This window comes from Neovison vison, chromosome 2 (assembly GCF_020171115.1).
Source record: "Neovison vison isolate M4711 chromosome 2, ASM_NN_V1, whole genome shotgun sequence".
NCBI lineage: Eukaryota > Metazoa > Chordata > Mammalia > Carnivora > Mustelidae > Neogale > Neogale vison.
Window position 1 is genome coordinate 228,301,845 of NC_058092.1, and position 23,510 is coordinate 228,325,354.

At 37.0% G+C, this 23,510-nt stretch overlaps 1 protein-coding gene across 1 annotated transcript in view; it reads right to left on the reverse strand.

The window, feature by feature from the left end:
* The window catches only part of CACUL1 (CDK2 associated cullin domain 1), a 70,680-nt gene that overhangs the window by 15,214 nt on the left and 31,956 nt on the right, over positions 1–23,510 (reverse strand). The window contains exons 4-5 of the mRNA XM_044240614.1: positions 8,364–8,459; positions 5,799–5,901 (exon numbers count right to left, since the gene is read on the reverse strand). Coding sequence (XP_044096549.1) covers positions 5,799–5,901; positions 8,364–8,459 — 199 coding nt within the window. The remainder of the gene's footprint in view (positions 1–5,798; positions 5,902–8,363; positions 8,460–23,510) is intronic.

Consider the following 23,510-nt stretch of genomic DNA (forward strand, 5'->3'; position numbering starts at 1 on the left):
AGATTTTTTTTAATCCAACGCAGTAGCGCTCGATCGAACAAGTAAGTATGTGCAGGTCTGTTAACACACTAATGGAGATGATGCAATTCGTGGCGGTTCTGAAAATAAGCTTTCCAAAAGCAGCAGTATTCACGGTACTTAGCGGGTGCACTGAAAGTGCTTCCCATTAAGTTCATGAGTCAGAAAATTTACATTTGGAAAATAAAATGTTCTCTAACTCCCCCAACCATTCCTCTTTCCCAAATCACCATATTAGAGGCTCTTGGGATTTTTCTGAAAGACACATTATTGGTAATTTTAGTAACTGTGATGGGAGTCAGAAACTCACATTCCCGAACACTAGCGCGGCACGTACTTCTTCCTTACTGAACATACAGGCAAGAGATCGCGGGGCTCATCCGCACTTTCCTAACTCTCACAACCACACGACCCCGACCGACCATACCAAGTCAGCTTTCTTTTAGGTTACATTCTCCAACAAAGATTTTATTAGAACATTTTTAAATAAGTAAGAAGATTCCTCTAGATAATACCATTAACAAATACAAATGTATTCCATTATTTGAGTGGATACAACAGATACCAATGATTCCAAACAGCTAATTTTTTAATTTCTCTCTCAAAGACCGCCTGTAATATAGTAGCCCCAAAACTCACAAGACTTGGCATAATTTTATTCTAAGCCAGGCTTGTAAAGCTGTATAGGCTATGCCTTTTCAAAAATGAAAGCGCCTCCTCACTTGACCAGCAATGATTTTATAGTTTTTAAACATACAATGCAAGTTACGTTTGAATTTATATGATGAAGGACAGAGGTGCACCGTTCCAGTGGATCCTTCGGGTTCTATCTCTCAGCAATACACAGTGGTAACTCTGAATGTCGCAGGTAAGTTTTAAGGATGACAAATGTTAAGCACCACAGAAAATCACATTTCAGGATATAATGTTCAAAAATTGCAATTCTAAATTTTAGGTTCTGGGAGTCTCTTCAACTCAAGGTTATCTCTAATTTCAACATGTGCCCCACATGGAGGCTCTTTTTCTCTTCATTCATTTCCCTACTTTTTGACAATCGTTTTGGCCTTCGTAAGTCTTATTCCCACTAACTCTTCACATTCGATCACACATTAATTATGTAGTCACATATATATATATTTGTAAATGAAGAAATGATATATTCACAAATTAAATTATATATAAAATACATAAAAATTTATCTGGAATGAATTAATGAAAAGAATTGCATTCAGTAACAATTATAGAGTTGAGAAGGTATTAAAAATTCACTAAAATCCTCTCCACCTAAATTCTTTTTAGGAGAATGGAGCTTAAGAGATTTGTTAGTTGGTCTCCTCTTTCAAGGAAAAGAAGGGCATCTGGGGGGCCAGGCAGCAGCTTGAGACTGGGAAGAAAATATTTCTTGAGTATTTAACAACTGCTAGGTATTTTATAAGTTTCATTCTTTTAAACTTTATTTAGGATTTACTTTCTTACAAGCTTAATTATCAACTACTTTAAAAATAAGGAAACTGAGGCTAAGAACAAAACAAAATAAAGAACACTGCATAATTTACCCAAAGTCACAGAGCTACCAAGTGGCAGAGAGGTCTAAGAATCTGTGTTTCACTCTGAATTCTGTATTCTTTCTAGTTCACCATGCCACCACTGAAATACAGATCTTATATGTAACGGGTACTAATGAAGTTTTACTCTTCGTTTTCTCCCCAAAATTATAGAACTAAAAAACAAAAAAACAAGAATTCCACAACAATTCCATTCATTGTTGATTTTAAGTTAACAGTTTTGAAACTAGACTAGGTCCTTCCTGAACTCCTAGGACTGACCTCTTTTATTATAGTTTATGACACTGAAATCTGGAGAGATGAAATACCGTCCTAAAAGTCACACAGCTTCCTAACAGTGGAACTGGAGCCAGAACCAAGATCCTCTACTCCTTCAATTTTTCCTCAGAGCTATAGCTTCAACTGAGGACTTCTCTCCTTTTTTAATTTGAACAGTAATTCTTAAAATCAAAACTAAAATTAAAAACATCCTTGACTTTTAAGAAGTTCAAACTAGGGCACCTGGGTGGCTCAGTTGGTTAAGCGACTGCCTTCGGCTCAGGTCATGATCCTATAGTCCTGAGATGGAGCCCCGCATCAGGTTCCCTGCTTGGCAGGGAGTCTGCTTCTTCTGCTGACCTCTCTCCTCTCATGCCCTCTCTCTCTCTCTCAAATAAATAAATAAAATCTTAAAAAAAAAAAAAAAAAGAAATTCAAACTACATGAGTCTGAACTAAAGGCAGAACCTAACAACAACTGATAATCATGTAACTTTTTAAAGCCCTCTGTCAAAGTGAACTACAAACCTTTACTGCAACTCAACATATTACATGTTCTTAAGAAACTTCTACCATTAACTGGCCTGTTTTGTCACATTTGCTCAGAATCAGCAATATAGAAATACTACAGATACCCTGGCTAAGGTAAAAGTATTTCTGTTTTCAAAGTTTAATGAAAGTAAAAATTAAATTCAAAGGAAAACAATTTTGCTACCAGCGAAAGGTAGAAGCTATTTTATTTTATAAGCACATATGTTATGGAGAGATGGTAGAAAACGACCTTTATTTACAGCAGGAAGTCACTGTCTTCGTTCATGGAACAATTGTTGAAACAGGGCACATGAGTACCAATTATTCCTTAGCAGAGGGGGTATTCATTTGGCTCTGCTGCAAAACACGGCACCTAAATTCTTCCCTAAATTCTTCCCATGGAGAGGTATACTCACACCCACTCACCTGGAATCCAGTTACAGATAACTGCCTGGCCAGCACAACACAGCAAAAGTGACATTGTACCAATTTCTAGGCCCAGGACTTAAGAAACTGGAAGTTTCCATTTCCTGCATCTTGAGACACTCACTCTTAGAGGAAACACAAGAGAGGAAACTACAGCCACCACAACTTGCCAGTCACATGAGTGAGCCATCTTCAAAGTCCCCAACCCCTGGGCGAATCACATCGGCCCATGGGGAGTGCGGCAGAGATGAAGAGCCCCACCAAGTCCTGCCCTAACTGCAGGTTTGTGAGCAAAATAAAAAACTTTACAAAAGACTATGTTTTGGGGTAGCATAATAACCGTAATAATAAATGAAACACTAGCGTCTTCAAATTTATCTAAAGCCACAGAAACTAACCAGAATTTAGAATACTGACTTTGAGTGTAGTTATCTGTTTTGTCGGAATGAGGGGCATGTATAGGAAAATGTACAACTAGAGATGAGAAATCATTTCTTCATAACTCCGTTTTTCCAATTTAATTAATATTAACCTTTCTATGCCTCAATTTCTCCATCTGTAACATGACGTAATGACTACTACAACTGAGAAATAAATGTTAGTAAAGTATCTAGAACATGCCTCACTACAGAGTAAGCAGCGAGTGTATTTTTTTTAAGTTTTGTTTTTCAAGATTTTATCCATTTATTTGACAGACAGAGACCACAAGTAGGCAGAGAGGCAGGCAGAGAGAGAGAGAGAGAGGTGGAAGCAGGCTCCCTGCTGAGCAGAGAGCCCAATGCCGGGCTCAATCCCAGGACCCTCGGATCACAACCTGAGCCGAAGGCAGAGGCTTTAAACCACTGGGCCACCCAAGTGCCCCAAGTGTATTAATAAATACAGAGCATTAATAAATACTTAGAGCATTAATAAATACTTAGAGTGTCCCTTATTGTTACAGAGCCCAAATCAATGAGGCCAATGGTCACTGTCTGAATCCCTTACTCTAAGCACAATGCTTGGTAATTGTTCAATAAATATGTGATAAGCTCAGTTTTATACAATTTACAAAAGATTTGGGGAGCTTGGGTGGCTCAGTCAGTTAAATGTCCAACTCTTGATCTCAGCTCAGGTCTTGATCTTGAGGTCGTAAGTTTAAGCCCTGCACTGGGCGTAGAGCCTACTTTAAAAAAAAAAAAAAAAAAGCTGGGGCGCCCGGGTGGCTCAGTCAGTTAAGTGTCTGCCTTTGGCTCAGATCATGATCCCAGGATTCTGGGATCAAGTCCCATATTGGGCTGCCTGCTCAGCGGGGAGTCTGCTTTTCCCTCTCCCTCTGCCTGCTGCTCCCCCTGCTTGTGTTTTCTCTCTCTCTGTCAAATAAATAAATGAAATTTAAAAAAAAAAAAAAAGCTTAAGGAATTTTACACCTTGCTTGGAAAAGAAAGGAATATCTACCTTTAAGTGTACTTTTGAATGAAAACCAAACTATATAATGAACAAGAGGAAGATTATTACTTTTTTGGAAAAATAAAGTGCAAATTAATTGGAGGTTTAAGAGAAAAAAAAAATTCATTTTTTTTCCCTGACTTTATGTCTTCACATCAAGAGGCCTTTATGCAGACTCTTCACAGGGTGTGACCTTGTAAAATATCATGAATCTATGGAAAGCTCACACAGATTAAGAAGAGAGATCTCTCTCATCAGATCTGGAAGACTATATATTCTCTTCGAGTATTTTCTTCGCATATGCCCAATAAAATTGATTTCTAAATTAATTGATAAATATAAAAACATATTCACAGAGTAAAAAAGCAGTAGCATTTCTCTAAAGAATTTTAACAGGAAAGACTTCAAAATGCTGTGTTCCATTTTGCAATGAAAGTAAAGACAATGTCAACATCAGAGATAATACTTAAGTGGTTATAAGACCTGGAATATCATAGAAGATTATATTTAAAGATGCTTATAAACATCTGTCCAACTTTTTAAAAAGTCATGCTCCCAAGATTTTGGTCTCTATTCTGATAGAATCTGTTGGGAATATAATAATGAAACAAATAATACCTTAATCAACCGTATTATTTGAAAACTTGGCCTTTCTGGAATAAACTGGCCCAAAGTTTAACAATTTGTTCTCTTAAACTCAAAAATAAAAAAGTTGATGGTCAAGGTTAGAACAATTCTTCTGTAAATACTGGTAAAAGTTCACTGTGGCAGAAAGTAATTATGAGTATTAGAAAAGCTAAAAATACATACTATAAATCCAAGTATGTGCCAAAATCTAAAAAATGACTTCAATGATAATACTGCAAAAAACATGAACTTTTAAAAGATTCTGAGACCTTAGGTTGAAGGAACTTCCTAAACTCCCCTTAGAGAGGTATACATTTTTAGGGAAGGTAGGATAAGATGCCACCTACCGTGAGGGGGCAGGGAAGGTAGGATAAGACGCCACCTACCATGAGGGGACAAAGGGCCCAAGAATGGGGGGAGAGAAAAACTAACAGAACTTGGTGCTTTGATCTGCTTCCTTACCAATCTACATTACCAAGTTAAACCTTTTATAAATCTCACTTCATAGAAGAAAAAACTCAAGATCAGAAGCTGAAGAGTTTGCCTAAAATATAGTTAATAAATGACTAGACTAGACAAGGGATTTTACACCAAAGAGTAAAAATCATAAAGAATTCTGTGCTACCATTTCAAAGATAAAATATTGTGCTCCTTCTAGAATTATGAGTAACAAAGTTAGGGTGAACCCCTTAAAAATATTTCCCCTGTTGTCAGGTGGGTAAAAAAGGTAAGTATCAGGCCAGATATAAAGGCACTGTCCCATGACCTAGCTCAGCTGCTCCCAGCTCTCCATTTTCAGTTCCTCAGGGTCTCTATAGAACTGGACTTGCAACACCTCTTGCTATACGATTCAGATGTTAACAATGGCTGCACATGCCAACGCTCTCTGATCAAAAATCAAAAAGATCATCGCTCGTGTTATCTCACCCTTATAAGCTGAATTACTTACGCATTAGGCTGTAAATGTGCTTTTCTGCAACATGTTCCGTAAACAGCTTTATAAGGTCATCTTTTAAGTCTCTGTTAAGCTTGGTTTCGATGTAAAACTTATTCTGAAGAAGAAAATAAATAGTTTTTTAGTGCCTTAATTAGGGGGAAATGATTTGTCTAATGAGCTGAAGCACCAAAAAATAAATTATTTTAGGAAATAATTAATAAAGGTATCAATTTAAACAAAAAAACTCAACATCAAAAAACAAAAGCCCTGCTACTATTAGTTGTCTTTCTGGCATGGAGTTAAAGCACATAAAGATAAAGATAAAATGTTATGAACCATACACCTCCAAAAGAACACAGGAAGACATTCAACATAAACTATACAGAGATGTATAGACAAACGGACCACACTGTGTGGCAAGCACATATGCCCTTTAAAAATACTGTATCGGGGCGCCTGGGTGGCTCAGTGGGTTAAGCCGCTGCCTTCGGCTCAGGTCATGATCTCAGGGTCCTGGGATCAAGTCCCGCATCCGGCTCTCTGCTCAGCGGGGAGCCTGCTTCCTCCTCTCTCTCTCTCTGCCTGCCTCTCTGCCTACTTGTGATCTCTCTCTGTCAAGTGAATAAATAAAATCTTAAAAAAAAAAAATACTGTATCACCACCAAAAGGCAACAACAGGAAACACTAATAAAAGGTACCCCATTTATCAATGATCTGCGCTGAGAGCAGGCAGTGGACATGCACTGGTTGATTCCCCAACATACAATCTGCTTCACCGATTCCTCTAAGTTACTCAGCTTATGGCATTCTTAGGAATGGTCTTTGGTTCAAAGGCAGACATGTGACCCAACATAGAGCAAACAGATTGAGCGAAGCCTAGTTCGGTGCAAAATATCTTGTAACTCACTTATGACCACGAGAACAAACTGAAACAGATGCTGTGTACATGAAGGAGACAAGAACCTGAGTCCCTGGTAACACTATAGAACCATGGAGTTCAACCAACCCCAGAGACTGCCTTATTTGCTTAGTTTTATTACAAGAGATTAAAACTTTTCCTTATTTACTTAAACCACTTTGAATCAGGTGTTCTGTTTTTTGCAGCCAAAAGCATCATGATTAGAATGACTAGCCAAGGGGCACCTGGGTGGCTCAGTCGATTAAGCCTTTGCCTTCTGCTCAGGTCATGATCTCAGGGTACTGGATCAAGTCCCACATCGGGTTCCCTGCTCAGCTGGGAGCCTGTTTCTCCCTCTCCTTCTGCCTGCCACTCCCCCTGCTTGTGCTCGCACTCTCTCTCTCTCCCTCTGAAATAAATACATAAAATCTTAAAAAAAAAAAAAAAAAAAAAGAATGACCAGCCAAACAAGACTAAATTTGTTCATGTTAAATGTTAACTCAATATACAGGTATGGAAAATAAAAACAGGAATGTTAGTAAGTTGCTCACTGATTCTCCTAAACAGAAGATAATGAAAATTATAAAAATAACATGCACATGGTAACAAAATAAAACCATGCAATAAAAACCAGCCTCCCACAGCAGACCCTCTGTTGCATTCTCAAAGGCCCCATTCAACTAGGAAAACTTGTATGTTCTTTCTAAAATGCTCCTTGCAAATACATGGATGTGTGTGTGTGTTTGTGTGTGTATATGTATGCTTTTTTTCCCTAATAAAGAAAGAAACACGTTTTATGAAGAATATTACACACTGCTTTGCATTTTTCTTTTTCAGCTAATGTATTTGGAGAAGATTTCTCTCTAAGCATACATACAAGTCATTACCTTTCACTGCTTATTTTTCTACTATAAGTATCTTTCCACAAATTAATAGTCCTCTGCTGATAATACAGATTTCTCTCAATGTTCTGTTTTATTCTTTCAGTAAACTGTATTTTATGGAGAAGAAATCCTTTTGAAGATTAGTATTCCACATACAGCAATCTTTATGCTACAGAATGTAGGATCAACCCAAGTGTCCCATTATCTAATAAACAAAAAGGAACTGAGATAATGATTGCTAAGGGCCCCTGCCTTCAATAGGAACACTAACATTAAGATTCTATGATTTTATATATTTAGGAAGGAGAAGGGACTAATCAATAAAGTCCATAGAGACTAAAAATTATACTCGCGGCATAATTCTCCAAATGAAAGAGAGCACATCACCATAATGGAAGAAAATTTTATTATTCTACTTGTTCTATGGAATGATTTACTTGACATTTATCATGTCATGTTTTTAGACAGCTGTCTTAACTCTTACTTTCTGAGGACGAGAAAGCTTTCTCACATATCTTTACTTTCAAGCACAGTGTCTTCCACATGGCAGAAATAAAATAAATGCTGAGTACTGATCACTCAGTACTTCTTCCTGTATGCCTGTCTATTCAGCAGTGTTATTTATAGAATTTTTATGCAGTAAAAGGGTAAACAATTCTACGTCAATACAATCAAACATTACTAAAATAGATGAATTTCCATTTTTAACATAATACATAGCAAAAGATAAACAGTTCATCTATCTGCACTTGGACCAACAGAGATATCTGGAAAGAGAAAACAGCTCTAACTTACCATATATATGAAAAGAGGCACAATGCTCTGCAATGCTCCCATATACTGTCCAAGAGCTATATTAAATCTTTCAATATAGAGATCTGGAGGGCTGGCCTGTGAGAAAGAACATTAAACGTGATTATTCTGGGAAACCAAGTTGAAGACCTTTAACCTACAACAATCTAAAATGCAGACTCAGATAAATTAAAAAAAAAAAATGCAGACTCAGAAGTCCAAGTCAACATTCCTTCTTTCCTAGATTTTATGACAGAGAGAACAGGCGCTGGGGAGGGGCAGAGGAGGAGAGAGAGAGAGACAGCAGATTCCCCGCTGAGTCGGAAACCCAATGCCTGATCCCAGGACCCGGAGATCATGACCTGAGCTGAAGGCAGACACTTAACCAACTGAGCCACCCAAGCACATCCCAAATCAAGATTCATATTAAAATTTACAATCAAGAAAGGGAGAAGGCTAAAGGTTAAGACGTCTATCTTTGTTCCAAAATCCGCTATGCAAAACTGAGGTGTGGTTTAGCAGTCTTTAAAACCTGTGTAACTTTATACCATGTTAGCTAAAAGTCTTACTCAGTTAGTGAGTAAAAAGCTGCATTCACAAGTAGTATTTATTAAGATAAATCAGTTTAAAAATTATCACTGAGCTATGTGGACATTTCCTATAGGAACCAAACCATATTTGAGCCTAGAATATGAAGAAAGAGAGAAAATACTCAGGAAATGGTACAGGACATACTATTAAAATAGCTATTGAATTTTTACAGTTACCTTAGGCACAGTAATATTCTGACTTCAATACCAACTTGACTGTAAACCACTTCTATAGCTAACCAATTAGCTATGAAGACTTAAATGGTCCATATATATCCTCACCTCTAAAGAGCAATCAAATAAACATAATACATGCCTGGCTTTTAACTCATTGTTATCAAAACACCAAGTCATAAGGCCATCAAAAGAAAACACTTCCTGTTTTACTGAATGTTATGGGCTAAATTATGTGTTCCCCTTCCCAAATTCCCATGATGAAGCCCAAAGCAGTGTGACTGTATTTGGAGTAAGGACGCAATTAGGCTAAATGAGGTTTTAAGAGTCAAGGCCTGATCCTTTAAGATTAGGGTCATAAAAAGAAGACACCAAATGGCTCCGCCTCCCTCCCCATCTCTTCCTCTGTCTTTTCCTCTATTCTATCACACCACGTACCCACCCCCAGCACACACTGTATGTGAGCACACAGCAGGCCCACAGCTTATGGACAAGCCTGGAAGAGAGTTCTCAACAGAAACCAAATCAGCTGCTACCTTCATCTGAGACCCCCCAGCCTCAAGAACAGGAGAAGTAAATTTCTGTTGTTCAAACCACCCAGAGTTTGTGGCATTTTGTTACAGTAGCCCCAGCGGACTAAGGCACTCTGTTTTAGGAAAGTATATCCATCTACTGTTTCATTTTATTCTCTAAAGCTAAACTAACTAGGTATCATTTTAATACTGAAGAAACACACAAATGGGCAAGTCACTTATCTGAAAAAAAAAAGAGGATAGACCCAGTCTTCCAGCTAAGAATGCATTCCAGACACAGAGAGTTGGAGATGGGCACGGCGCAATCATGATGCAAACAAAAGTGCTCTAACCCACGGCATTCTCATTACTTGACAAACACACCGTGCTTTCAGAAGGAAAAGTCTGACTTTTCCTTTTGTCTTACTTTCAAACATAAAGTCTTAATTTCAAACAACGAAAACAAGGAAATGTCACACTGAAAGGTTTCAGAATACTAAACAACTGAATTGTAAAACCACTTCAGCTGTTTTTAAAACGTCCAAAAGTTCCAATACTATTTTTAATATAAGATTTCATTTATTTTTTTCAGTTCTACTGAGATGTTAGAATATTGTAGTGAATGTTCCTTACTTCTAATTCATCTTCCACGATTGCACATTTAGAGATCTGGCACATACAAAGTCCTTTTTTTAAAAATTTATTTTTCTTAGTCTTCCTAATTACCTGCAAACTGAATGTTATTTCCATTCTACATATGAGGCCACTAGGGCTCAGAAAGAGTCATAGATCTACAGTCCCACAGCTAATAAGCCCAGGAATGAAGATTCAACCCTTAGTCATCTGCGTCCTCGCAGCCATTTACACTGCATCCCTCTTTTAGCAGGCTGAAAACTTTAGGAAAGTTGAGCACACTCTGCTTTCACGCATTGTTCTTCTCACCCGCAGCCCAGCAGAGCACTCCCACCGCACTAACAGTCTGATGGGCTGTTCTAGACGTTCTTGAATCTTTTCTTCCTGAATGCCTTTACCACACCCCCTAATCAGTCACTCTGGTTAACTTCTATTCACTCTTCTAGACTTGTGTCACTTCCTCCAAACTGCCGGAGACACAGGGCCCTCAGATAGAGCACCATTCCACTTCTTCACTTTTCCCACCAGGTCGCCTCTGCTACTAAACTTCAAGCCCCTAAAGGGCAAGACCTCTGTCTTGTCTTTATAACCTCCACAGCTGACCGCAAACCTGCAAGAAAGCATGCAGAGATAAATCCGTTTTTCTGCAAGGACGGTCTTGCTTAAATCTAAATTTGCTTAAATCTAAATCTAACCTTGTCTTGTTTCCATCGAAACTACTTCCTTACTATCTAACAAGGTTGTACTGACATCAGGCAATGCATTTAGCCTTCTGAATTTCAATTTCCATAAATACAAAAAAGGAAAAATACTCATTGTGCTACTTCCAAGATGTGCCAAAAATCAAAGAAAATGATATGTGTATGCTTTGAAAAATGTCAGATGTTATAAGGGCACATGCAACTAGTGAGGGTAAGTAAACTCACTTATGAATTAACTACCTATTTGTCTAATACTTGAGAAAAACCTATTAATATTATTAAAGACCTTCTTTGTTAACTAGAGAAATTGGGGAAAATGGTTCTACATTATGGGCAAACTTTTAACTCTAACTACTGGGCAGAATCATATGTAATATCTTTTTCTAAACTGCAGCAAAGAACTCTGGAAATGATATTTCAGCACTCAAAGAAATAAATTTTAGAAGCATTATATGAGAAAAAGAAAATCTGAAGAGTTTTTGCATTAAAATAATTTTTCTTTTCATAAAAGGACACTTTATTCAAAAGCTAAAAGTATGAACACTGATCAAAAGGCACACTTAACAGCAGAGAATAAATAAAATTGAATTCCTTAGTTATTCTTTTCAAGAATTCCCAAAGCCTCAAAGGTTATGAGTATTAAAAAGCACTTTTTGTACTAAATCAAATGTCAGAACATTTATTTAGCGTTTTAGTTCCACATTTCACGCAGCACTTACTCAAAACCTTTCAAATGACAGACTATAAATTATAAGTCTTCTAAAATAAATCCAATCTCTTTACGAGGAACTAGAAATAACTGCCATTTAAAAAATAACAAATCATCCCTCCTTAAAACTTAAGTTCAGTATACCTTGGGCCCCATGGGGGAAATTGCTACCTATTTGATTTACATTATTTCAACATGAATGTATGTGGTTTGGACATTAAATGATATTTTTTACCCTAAAATAAGCAAGTCTCATTTTCTTCTCAAAAGAAAAAAAAGGAAGGAAGGAAGGAAGGAAGGAGGGAAGGAAGGAAACGCAAGCTGCCAGAAAAATAACTATTGCTCCAACCTTGCTCTAACTTTTCATAACTGAGCCAGATTCCCAAAAATTTATAACGTATCTCGTAGGAATGCTTCAATTTCTTCTGCTTTTTTCTCTTTAAATGAGTAACGCATTCATCTGGTTTAAAATTTAAATGCATTCAAAAGGAAATAAAGAGTTTACCTTTATTCCTTCCTCACTGAACCAACACTTAATTTGTTTATAACCTTCCAGAAGATTTAAACATCATATATGAAAATAAGTATCATATATATATATATATATATATATATATATATCCTTTTCCACACAGATGCTAACATAAAACCACACCAATCTATACTTTTCCTAAGAACATACCTTGGAGACTTTTATTCTAGTGGTTCTCAAACATTTTGGTCTTAGGACCTCTTTATACTCTTAAAAATAACTGAAGATTCCAAAAAGCTTTTGTTTATTATATGGGTCATATAATATATAAATATAAAAATATGTACTAATTTATTCTAAAATGGTATTAATGAAGTCTGAATTTTAACATTTAATGATAAAAGTTACATGTTTTATATTATAAACTAGTTATATGTAAATAACTATTTTCCCAAAAAAGGAAGAAAAAATGGCACTGTTTTCACATTTATGCAAGTCTCTTTAGCATCTGCCTTAATAGAAGTCTGCTTAATTCTCATATAGATGTGGTATGTTGTTCTGGTTGAAGTAAATGAAGAAAACCTAGCCTCACACAGATATGTAGGCAGAAAAGGAAGGCATACTTCAGTATCCTTTTTAGATAATTGTGCATGTTTTTCTTTAAAACTTGACAAGATTCTCAAAGGTTAGTTGAAACAGGAAATCTGAAACTATTAATGAACTCTCTGTACACTATACATTAAAACCCATTGGTCTATCTTCTACTTTGAATGAAACTTTTAATACATACATTTTATAACACAAGAAATTGGTCATTTGTAAAATACTGAGTTGCATATGTCTTCCACATGTTGATGCATTTCACTATACATCAAAAAGAAAAAAATTTACATTTGTTATTATCACCACCTATTTCATCAGAAGAGTCTTTTTAAGTACTGGGAAGCCATCAAGGTCATGGTAGTAGATACAGGCTTTCCAAATTCTAATTTTCACTTCAAAGCTCGAATTTTATCATTGGGAACAAAGACTGCCAGTTGCTTTCCTTGAAGTGACACACTTCATTTTTGAGAAAATGTTGAATACCAAAGTCAAGTTAAATAACCAGTTTGTCAGTCAGTCATTCTTTCAAATAAAAACACTGTTCTATCGGGAAAAAACACCCCATCTAGTTCAGCTCAAAATTCACCAACCACACAAGTGCTTTTTCTTAAAACAATCACTGTACTTTGATATGCAGCTTCCCATTTCTCTACAGAGAATATTTTAAGTATATTAAAAGTCACAATAAAATTGTGAAATTTTTTTTAAAAATTGCTGCTTCATCTAGGATATTCTTAAGTGAAATGCTTTCGTTTTCTTATGCAAATGTGAGGAAGTGGAAGATTTGTGCAACGGCATCAATAGTTTGCCCACCACTGGCTTGGTGGGAATCAGAACAAATATCAACAACCATACCGTGGTAAGGTATCAGAACCATACCATCAGAACATCAGAACAAATATCAACCCACAGAAAAGGACAAATAACATCTTAGGAGTACTAGAAAAAGCTTCAATTTTGCAGACCCTCTGAGAGGATTTCAGGGACCCTTGAGGTCCTCAAACCATACTTTAAGAAATCTGTTCCTCTAAGTAAAATGTTTGAATTTACAGTTTAACCAATCTCCACATTAATAGCCTGTTGCTAATCTTCTCTACCACAATGTTACCAATTATTAACTTCCTATAGCTATTGTTTAATAGACTGTGCTTTTTTAAAAAAAAAATTTTAAGTAAACTAAAGAACTAGATGATAACCTTATGGATAGTTACAAAATAATTTGGCCCCCCCTAATTCTGAAGATCTAACCTGCTTAATATCACTAATATTATATGTATATTTAGTTACTAAGTATATTCCTTAGAGCAAGGACATAAGGCTAAGATTTGCTATATCATACCACGCCTTCATAAAAGGAAAGAAAAACAAGTTTGTTATCCTTACTTTTGAAAGCCAGATAAGGAAGTTCGGTCAGTTATTCTTCTTAGATGTATATTTAATTTTATAACAACATGATTTATTTAAATAATTTTCCAGCCAATAGACTTGAAAATACTATGATCTAGGTCAGTACTGGCCAACAGAACTTTCTGTGATGACAGAGACATCCCATATCTGCACTATCCAATATGGTAGCCCCTAGCCATGTAGGTTTACTTAGCACTTAAAACCTATTTAATGAAAACCAAGGAACTAAGTTTTTATTTCATTTTCATTGTGGTTAGGGGCTACCAAAATGGACACCACAGATGTAAAATACAAACAAGTTCCACAATTCATACTTCTATCCTTCCTCTTCCACCTCTGCCTCATCCCACCAAAATGAAACATGGAAAAAATGTAAGGACTAAGTGCTTTTATGTTCACAAAAATACTTTGCCTTCAAATAAATTACTTTTGCATGTTAAAATGAAATACGGAGGAAGAAAGGATGGGAAGGAAGACTAAAAAAACATAAGAAGGCCACAGACCTGTATCTTTATAGAAGTAATACATGTTTACTGAAATTTTAAAAGATTAAAAATGCTATTATAGAAAAACCACCACTACTGACATTAGTAGATAACTACCATTAACATTTTCTTCTGTTCTTGTGTTTATGTGTGTACGCTTATTTTAACAAATATGTAATTATATTATTTTCTAATTTGCTATTATCACCCAGCTATATATCATCATCTGCCAGGTCAAATATATTTCTACAACATAATGAACCATCTGGACACACCACTGTCTATTCCATTTGCCCTTCTTCATGAGACACTTAAACTAGGCTTAACTATGTATATTATCTGGGTCCGAATGGATCCTTCTAACTCCAGACTAGGACGTCAGTGGTGCAAAAGTGTTGTGTGGCCTCAGCAACAAAACAATCTTATATTTAAACCTAAGATGGCACCACTCCTTGCTTAAGTAACAGCAGGTTCAGGAACAAGGCTGCATTTCCATAGGCCAGTGAATCTCGAAGAATGCTCTTCTCCAAATCATCTGAAGGGCTTGTTAATGATGGACAGATTCCTCTGCCACACTCCTAAGTCCTGACTCAAGAAACCTTCCAGAAGTGTGTATTTTTTAATGAGAACTTCAGGAGACTCTTTAAACAGCCAGTCCAGCAGCCGTTAAACACTTAGAGAATTCAAGTGTATACCAGGAAAAGAAGTTTTATGGGAAGGAAATCTAGAGGATTAAAAAAAAGGGCTGAGTTAACACAAGACGTGATTTACTGCAGGACAACTGCAACAATTTAGCTGCAAACTATACATATATACATATATATACAAACTATATAAAATCAGTAAAAATATGATATCTTAGCATTTTAACATTAGTGGTACAACTCTACATAAATTTTTCTTTTAAATTTAACTGCTTCTTGACTGCTGTCAAATTTAGTGCTTAGAAAGTAAAGAGAATGTAACAGTGAAGTTCCACATCTACTTGAAACTCAGAAAGCTGCTCAAGAACATCAGTCCTACCCTGATAACAAAAAAGCCTAGTTAAACTACATTATTTTCCAAGCTCATCAGAGACCTCAGGGTTCTCTGTGTTTTACAGCTGCCCAGTCCAACCAGGTGAAACAAATTCTAAAGAGTGAGCAGCTCTGGGACTCCTGTCTGGCTCAGTTGGTAGAGCATGTGATTCTTGGTCTTGGGGGTCATGCGTTCAAGCCCCATGTTCCAGGGTAGAGATTACTTAAAAAATAAATAAATAAAACCTTTTTTTAAAAAAATTTTTTTTAAATGACCAGTTCTTTTAAGGAAAGAATGGACACATAGTTTCTCCATCGATGATGGCAGCCATAAAAGTTGGTAAGAAAACAACAGAAGCTGTGACTAATCATTCAAGGCCAAGTGTAAACTAATAGTATAGAATCCCTGGGAGTCTCCGCACAAGGACAGACCACACCTTCTCTCCAGTTTCTTTATAGAAGTTTGCACTGAGTCTTTGAGAGTAAACGGAATTAAAAGTCCAGCTTCTAAGATCCTGGATTCCTTTAGCTTATCCATATAACAATGACTAAGCTAGGTGACACAGCAGTTACAAAAGGTTCAAGGATTACATAACAGAGGAAAATGCCTAAAGAAGTCAGGTGGACTAGGATAACTTCTCACTCTCCTACACACTTCACCTCTTTTAAAACTTAGCAAAAATTACCACTTACCCCATGTGTTTATTTTTCAAAGGAAACTTTTTTCCTTACCTTTTCCTAGTACAAAACTCTGTCTCAAAATTAAAGTTTATTTTAAAAAGAATATAACTCGGGGCGCCTGGGTGGCTCAGTGAGTTGGGCCTCTGCCTTCAGCTCAGGTCATGGTCTCAGGGTCCTGGGATCGAGCCCCGGGCTCTCTGCTCGGTGGGGAGCCTGCTTCCCCCCCTCTCTCTGTCTGCCTCTCTGCCTACTTGTGATCTCTGTGTGTCGGGTAAATAAATAAAATCTTTAAAAAAAAAAAAAGAAAGAAAAGAAAAAGAAAAAAGGAATATAACTCACAGTACACTCTGTATACTGTGGTGACAACTGCAAATAATTGCTCATTATTTAAGCGATCTGACTCTCTTGCTCATCACAAATTCCATTTTCAAGATGCTGTTTTAATTCAAACAAGTAGATGGTTCTAGTAACCTCAAGCATAAGCTTTTTAATCAACTAGTAAGTGTTTTACTGAATCTCTCTTTAGGTCAGGCACTATGTTAAGCCCTATGAGGACATATAAAAAGAAAACGCAGTCCCCATCTTAAAAATATGATAGTAAACTTATTAAAATTATGGTCTGCTGAGGGTTACATTGGCTGAGGGTCTCACTGGCAAATTCTGTGAGATAAGTACCACTTTGCTATAACTGCTTTAAGTTTTAGTTTGAATTAAAAAATGGATCTCCAAATAACTTATTTAGAAAAAAATTCAGTAGAATACACATATGAAGATACCTACCAGTTGGCAATGAAATTTATTTTACTTGAAATCCATTTAGGGATAACAGGCAATTATCTTATTACCTAAAATCATCCTCATTCCATAAAGAGTGAATAGCATATTTGGGGGAATGAAAATCTTTCTAAAAACACACTGTGCAGCTCAACAGATGTAGAAATTACAGCCTTTAAAACATACATAAATATCCAATGACCACATGCAAGACAACCAGCTGCGTTATGCTGCCACCCACCGGACAGAACATTAACAGCAAAGCAAACCTTGCTCTGATTTTAAAAACCAAGAGAATCTGGTTCAGTTTGCTGGCAGTTTGGTAGTAAAACCTTATATGTAATCTGGTGTCCGTGAAAAGCAAAACTAAGTTAAGTAATGTTGACTAATTATGGTTTAGTCTCTATTAATTTCCATTATTACTAGTAGATTTCAGAGTCGAATTATAACTTACTTCAACCAAGATGTATTTAACTCAAAAGAGATCAACACTACTGTAATCTTATTAAATAAGTGGTTAAAATGTAATTAGTTGACCAAAAGCCATGTAAACCATCCCAAATTCAGCCCTACTGGAAGAATAAACACTGCAACATTTTTCTTCTCCACCTCTGTATTTGTGGTCTCTCTTGGGGACCTGAACTCAGGTTAGTATTATAGGTGGTTTTCCTAACACTTTAATGTTCCTGGCCTGGCCTGGGAACCAAGTCCGTTTAAACACTCTGTGCATGTACATAATGTTCAGTGTAAGTTACAAATCACTGAAAAACTGCTGGAAGGAACACACTTGTTAATGGGTTACTGGCTAGAAAGCTAGCAGATCAAAACAGCAAAACAGTTTTTACGTAGTGAAAGTGAAAATACACTCTCAACAGGATAAAGTGCATTAATACATAAATTTATCAGCATTATGTGGGGGCAAAAGCCTCGTGACTGCTCTAATGGATTCTGGATTCAGACCTACACAAAAATAATCAAAATACAGATGTGTCACTTTAAGGACAGTTTTAAGAGTAAAGAATGTTCTATCCATTAAACTCAATTGTCCAAATGGTAGGGCAAACAGGATATTCTAAATACTGTCAACTCAAATACTTTTTGTTATCAATCAAAAAACAACCCCTAAAATCTCAGTGACTTAAAATGACAAAGTTTGGATAAATAAAATACAGTAAAATGGAATGTTATTCAGCCATAAAAAGAAATGAAGTATTAATCATGATATAAACATGGACTTGAAAACACTGTAAGTCAATTAAGCCAGACACCAAAGGTCACATATTATCTAATTTCATTTCTATGAAATGTCCAGAAGAGCCAAATCCACAGAGACAGAAAGTAGAATGGCAGCTGCCAGTGGCTGGGAGAAGGGGAAGATGGGAATTACTGCCAGTGACGACTGGCTTGCTTTCTGGGGCAACTAACATGTCCTGAAATTAGCAGTGATGGCTGCACAACTTTGTGACTACACCAAAACCCAGTGAGTCTGTACACTTTAAAAAGATGAATGTTAGAGTACATGCTTATATCTCAAATGTGCTTATATCTCAAAACAGAATTTTTTTAATGGGTTAAAAATTGAGAAAAAAAATACATAGCAAAGCTTTCTTTCTCAGGTTTTACGGGCCCATCTTGAGAGTCTACCCCATGTCAAACTTGCTCAGGGACCCAGGATAAGAGAGCCTCTATCATCTGCCACCATTCCCTCAGCAAACAAATGGAAACATGGAAAACTGAACAGCTGATCTTGAAGGCTTCCGATCTTTGGGTACACACTTCACCATGCACACCTCACTTGAATTCACAATCCACAGGCCAAAGCAAGTCACGTGCCTGAGTCTAATTTCAACAGGACAGAGATGTATACTCTTACCATGCATTGAAAAGTAAGAGAAAGGCAAACTTTGTCTAACGAGTACTCAGCTAGTTCACAATTACAATAAGCCAAAAGAAACCAACACTAGAACCTCAGGATTCTGCACCTCAAGCAGCTCACAATGCCGCAAAGATGGCATCCTGCTTGGTAACTAAACCTGTGCCAAAGTGCTAAACTAAGGCCAAGAGTAGCAACACATACACAGTGCTCTAGGAGCAGAGAAGAGAAAGTGATTCTGAAGACTGTCAGAGACACTGAAATTAAAAGCTCAGCGAACCCTGACAAGGAGAATGCCCGGGGGGAGTTGACCCTCAAACAACATGGATTTGAACTACATGGCTCCACTTACTCATGGATTTTTTCATACAGTATGGTACTGTAAATATATTTTCTCTTCTTTTTTTCTTAATATATTCTTTTCTCTAGCTTATTATTATAAAAATACAGTATATAATAAACAAAATCTGTGTTAATCAATTATGTTGTCAGTAAGGCTTCTGGTCCACAGTAGGCTATTAGTGGTTAAGTTTGGGGGGAGTGAAAGGTTATCCTCAGATTTTCAACTGCGTGGGGGATTGGTGCCTTATATTGTTCAAGGGTCAACTACAGTGACAAAAGAAAGTAAATGAGAAAATACACAAAGATGAAAACACACAGCCCATTTAAATTTTATTTATTTATTTTTTAAAGATTTTTTATTTACTTCTTTGACAGATCACAAGTAGGCAGAGAGGCAGGCAGGGGTGGGGAAGCAGGCTCCCCGCTGAGCAGGGAGCCCAATGCGAGGCTCGATCCTAGGACCCTGGGATCATGACCTGAGCGGAAGGCAGAGGCTTAACCCACTGAGCCACCTAGGCACCTCCCATTTAAATTTCAATAGCAAAAACATTACACTATATTGCTGAGTTCACAGTGTGAAGAGCCCTGAAATCCTTGATAAGGAGTATGGTCTTTGCTCTTTAGGTAAATAAGAGAGTCGAAAGATTAAGAAAACAGATGATACGAGGGGTACCTGGGTGGCTCAGTTCAGGTCATGCTCTCATCAGGGTCATGGGATCGAGCCCCCACACTGGGTTCCCGCACTCAGCAACTCTACTTGAGATTCTCTCTCCCTCTCCCTCTGCCCCTACCCCCTCAAATAAATAAATAAATCTTAAAAAAGAAAATAGATGACGTAAGTCTGGAAAAAAAAAATGGACTGAGGCAACAAAGCAGACTTGCACAGTAAAGATTCAAGCTAGAAATCTTCCTATTTTTCCACGAGGACCTAAGCTAGGCACACAGCATGGGATAAATTTGAGACTTTACAAGGGGGAAAATTTGCAAGATTTGTGATTCATTTCCTAGCTCTATCCTATTATTCATCCCATTCCAGTCTATCAAAATGATCATTACATCCTTTGCCTAAGCAGTACTAAAGAATAAACCCGCATCTTAATGATCTCTGCAGTCCACGCTAAGTCTAGCACACGAGCTCACACAATGTTCTGACATTGAATGTTTGCTGACCTGAATGTTCTCAAAGCACTACCACCCTCCTTCCCTATTCCCCAAGTCCCCTCTAGCAACTGCCAACACTTCTATGGAAACCAAATAGATCTCTCAATCCTCTTACCCTGCCTCTCTTCCAGTTGGTCATGGTTCTAGCTGTACTGTTTCTTCTAGATACTTCTTCCTTCCCATTACCAGCAACTCCACAATTTCTTTTCCAAGATTCCTTGGGCCAAATGTGTACCATAATTCAGAACTTCACAGATTTAGATGGTATAGTGATATCTACACAATGTATTATGTAAAATACCCAACAGAGATTGGAAATATCAACACACTGATATTTCTAGGAGAAAACACGTAACACATTGATATTTCAGGAAAAGAAATATATAAATGTTCCCCCCAAATTCCTCATGAGTTTAGACCAAGTCTTACTACCACATGAGTTCTGACACCAACTTAGGAGGAAGAATCCAGTTGCAAAAGTTTTTTTTTTTTTTTTTTTTAATTTTGGAATTGCAGATAAAGAATCGTGGACCTGTAATTCACCTGGTCTATCGTAACCACTACTTCCCTGCCTCCCATTCTTTCCTACTTCAACCCGTCACGTACTCACTTGTATTCCACACCAGTCTTTGTTCGGTGCAACTCCTGGCATGTAAGGGCTTCTACAAACTGGCTCCAATCTTCCTTTTCCAGCCTTATCTCCTCCCAATCTCCCTCAAATACACTCTATCCTCACAGGCCCACTCCTTTCTACCCAAACCTCTCCAAAAACAGCCTTTGCTTATGAAGTTCTCTCAGCCTAAACAGCTCCCTCCCCAAACACCCACCATTCTTCATGGCATTCATTTTTTAAAGATTTTATTTCTTTGAGAAAGAAAGTGCAAGAGAAAAGCATGAGCAGGGGCAGAGGGAGAGGGAGAAGCAGACTCCTGGCTGAGCAGGGAGCGTGATGCAGACCCTGATCCCAGGACCACAGGATCATGACCTGAGCCCAAGGCAGACGCTTAACTGACTGAGCCACCTGGACCCCCCATGGCAATTCACTTTAATGCTGCTTCCTCCTTATTCCTCCATCTGGCTTAGATTATTTCACCTTTAGTCAGACAGGGCACTTTTCTTATTCTGCTCTGAAAGACAGTTCCTTGAATACTATTGTTCCCAACGTCTACTAGCAAAGATTGTGACCTAATTCTTTTTCCTTTTGTATTCTTTTGGGTTTCCTTTGTATTCTTTTTCTAATTTCTTGAAATAAATGCTACTAATGTCATTGATGTGTTAACTTCTCATTATGATTATGAATCTATCTGTTTATCCTTTTGGGTCTGTTAATTTTTGTGGCTATATTATGGGATCTATACACATTTAGAAATGTTACCTTTCTGGAACTTGAACTTTTTATTACAAGAAGTTTTCTTTATATCCAATAATACCTCTTGCTCTGAATCTACCACTATTAACAAAATCAATGTAGTTATATCATCTTTCTTTCTGGCTGATGTTTGTGTATCTTCTTCCATCATTTATTTGCAACCCTTCTGCCTGTAAAAGTATGCTAAATATTCTGGCTATTAGCAGCATTTAGTAAGGTTGCAGAATTTCATTTAGTTTAATAATCTGCTTACTTCTTTTAAAGTAGTCTTTAACATTTCACATAACAATCAATACATGGAAGTTTAAATTTATTATCTTGTGGTTTGTTTTCTATATGTCCCATCTGTTCTCTGTACTTTTTTATCCTTTCTTGACTTCCTTGTTTATTTTCAAAATTATTCCATTTTCTCCCTCTATTATCCTGTTTATTTTACTTTCTTTTACCATTCTTTTAGTGATTACCCTAAAATTACAAACTGCATCCTTATTTTATCAGTCTAATAAACTAAATTAGTACTTTTACCTTTTCCTACACGATGCTAGGGCCTTAGAACACTTTTTTAAAAGATCTTATTTATTTATTTGATAGAACAAGCAGGGAGAGGGGCAGAGAGAGAGGGAGGGAGAAGCAGGAGCAGGAAGCCTGATGCAGGGCTCGATCCCAGAATCCTGGGATCATGGCCTGAATTGAAGGCAGACACTTAACTAAGTCACTCAGGTGCCCCTCCATTTACTCCCATCCACTTTACATGCAACTGTCATGTGTTTTGATTAACTATATCTTATGCCACGTAAGACATTATCATTATTATTCTACACTTGCATATTTATTTTCTCTATTGTTCTTCATCCCTACCTAATCTCCAAATTTTCATCTAGAACATTTTCTTTCTATCTGAAAAACACTCTTCATTATTTCTTTAAGGTTAGAGACCACTGGTGATGGATTCTCTCAATTCTTGTCTAAAAATGTATTTACCATTTCTCTTCCTTTTATGCTCACCTCCTAATATGACTAGTTATTCTGACAGAGTGCCAGATACTGTTTATGAAATATGAGGCAATTAATTTGATGCCTAGGATAATGTCATTTTTCTCCAGATAATTTACTTTTGCTTTTGGTAAGCAACTAGAGCCACCAGTAAATCCAGACCATCTTTTTTTTTTTTTTTAAAGATTTTATTTATTTATTTGACAGAGAGAGATCACAAGTAGGCAGAGAGGCAGACTGAGAGAGAGGAGGAAGCAGGCTCCCTGCTGAGCAGAGAGCCCGATGCGGGGCTTGATCCCAAGACTCTGGGTTCATGACCTGAGCCGAAGGCAGAGGCTTTAACACACTGAGCCACCCAGGCGCCCCAAATCCAGACCATCTTAATGGATCAGGAATCAGGCTCCAGCTACAACAGTCTGTAACTTATTATTCTTACTACTTGTGGGATGTGATCCTTCAAGTGTGATGAACCTTAAATTCCCAATTTTTATCATTCTACCCCCAAAAGTCCATCAAAACACTATTAAATTTCTTAGCCTACTAGCCTCCTCTTCCAAAATAAACAAGTGCCACTAGAGGAAAAATGGCTGAAACGCTACACTCCTCTCTGGGTTTCATTCCTCTCTCAGATCTTGGTTCTATAATTCCTTACTGT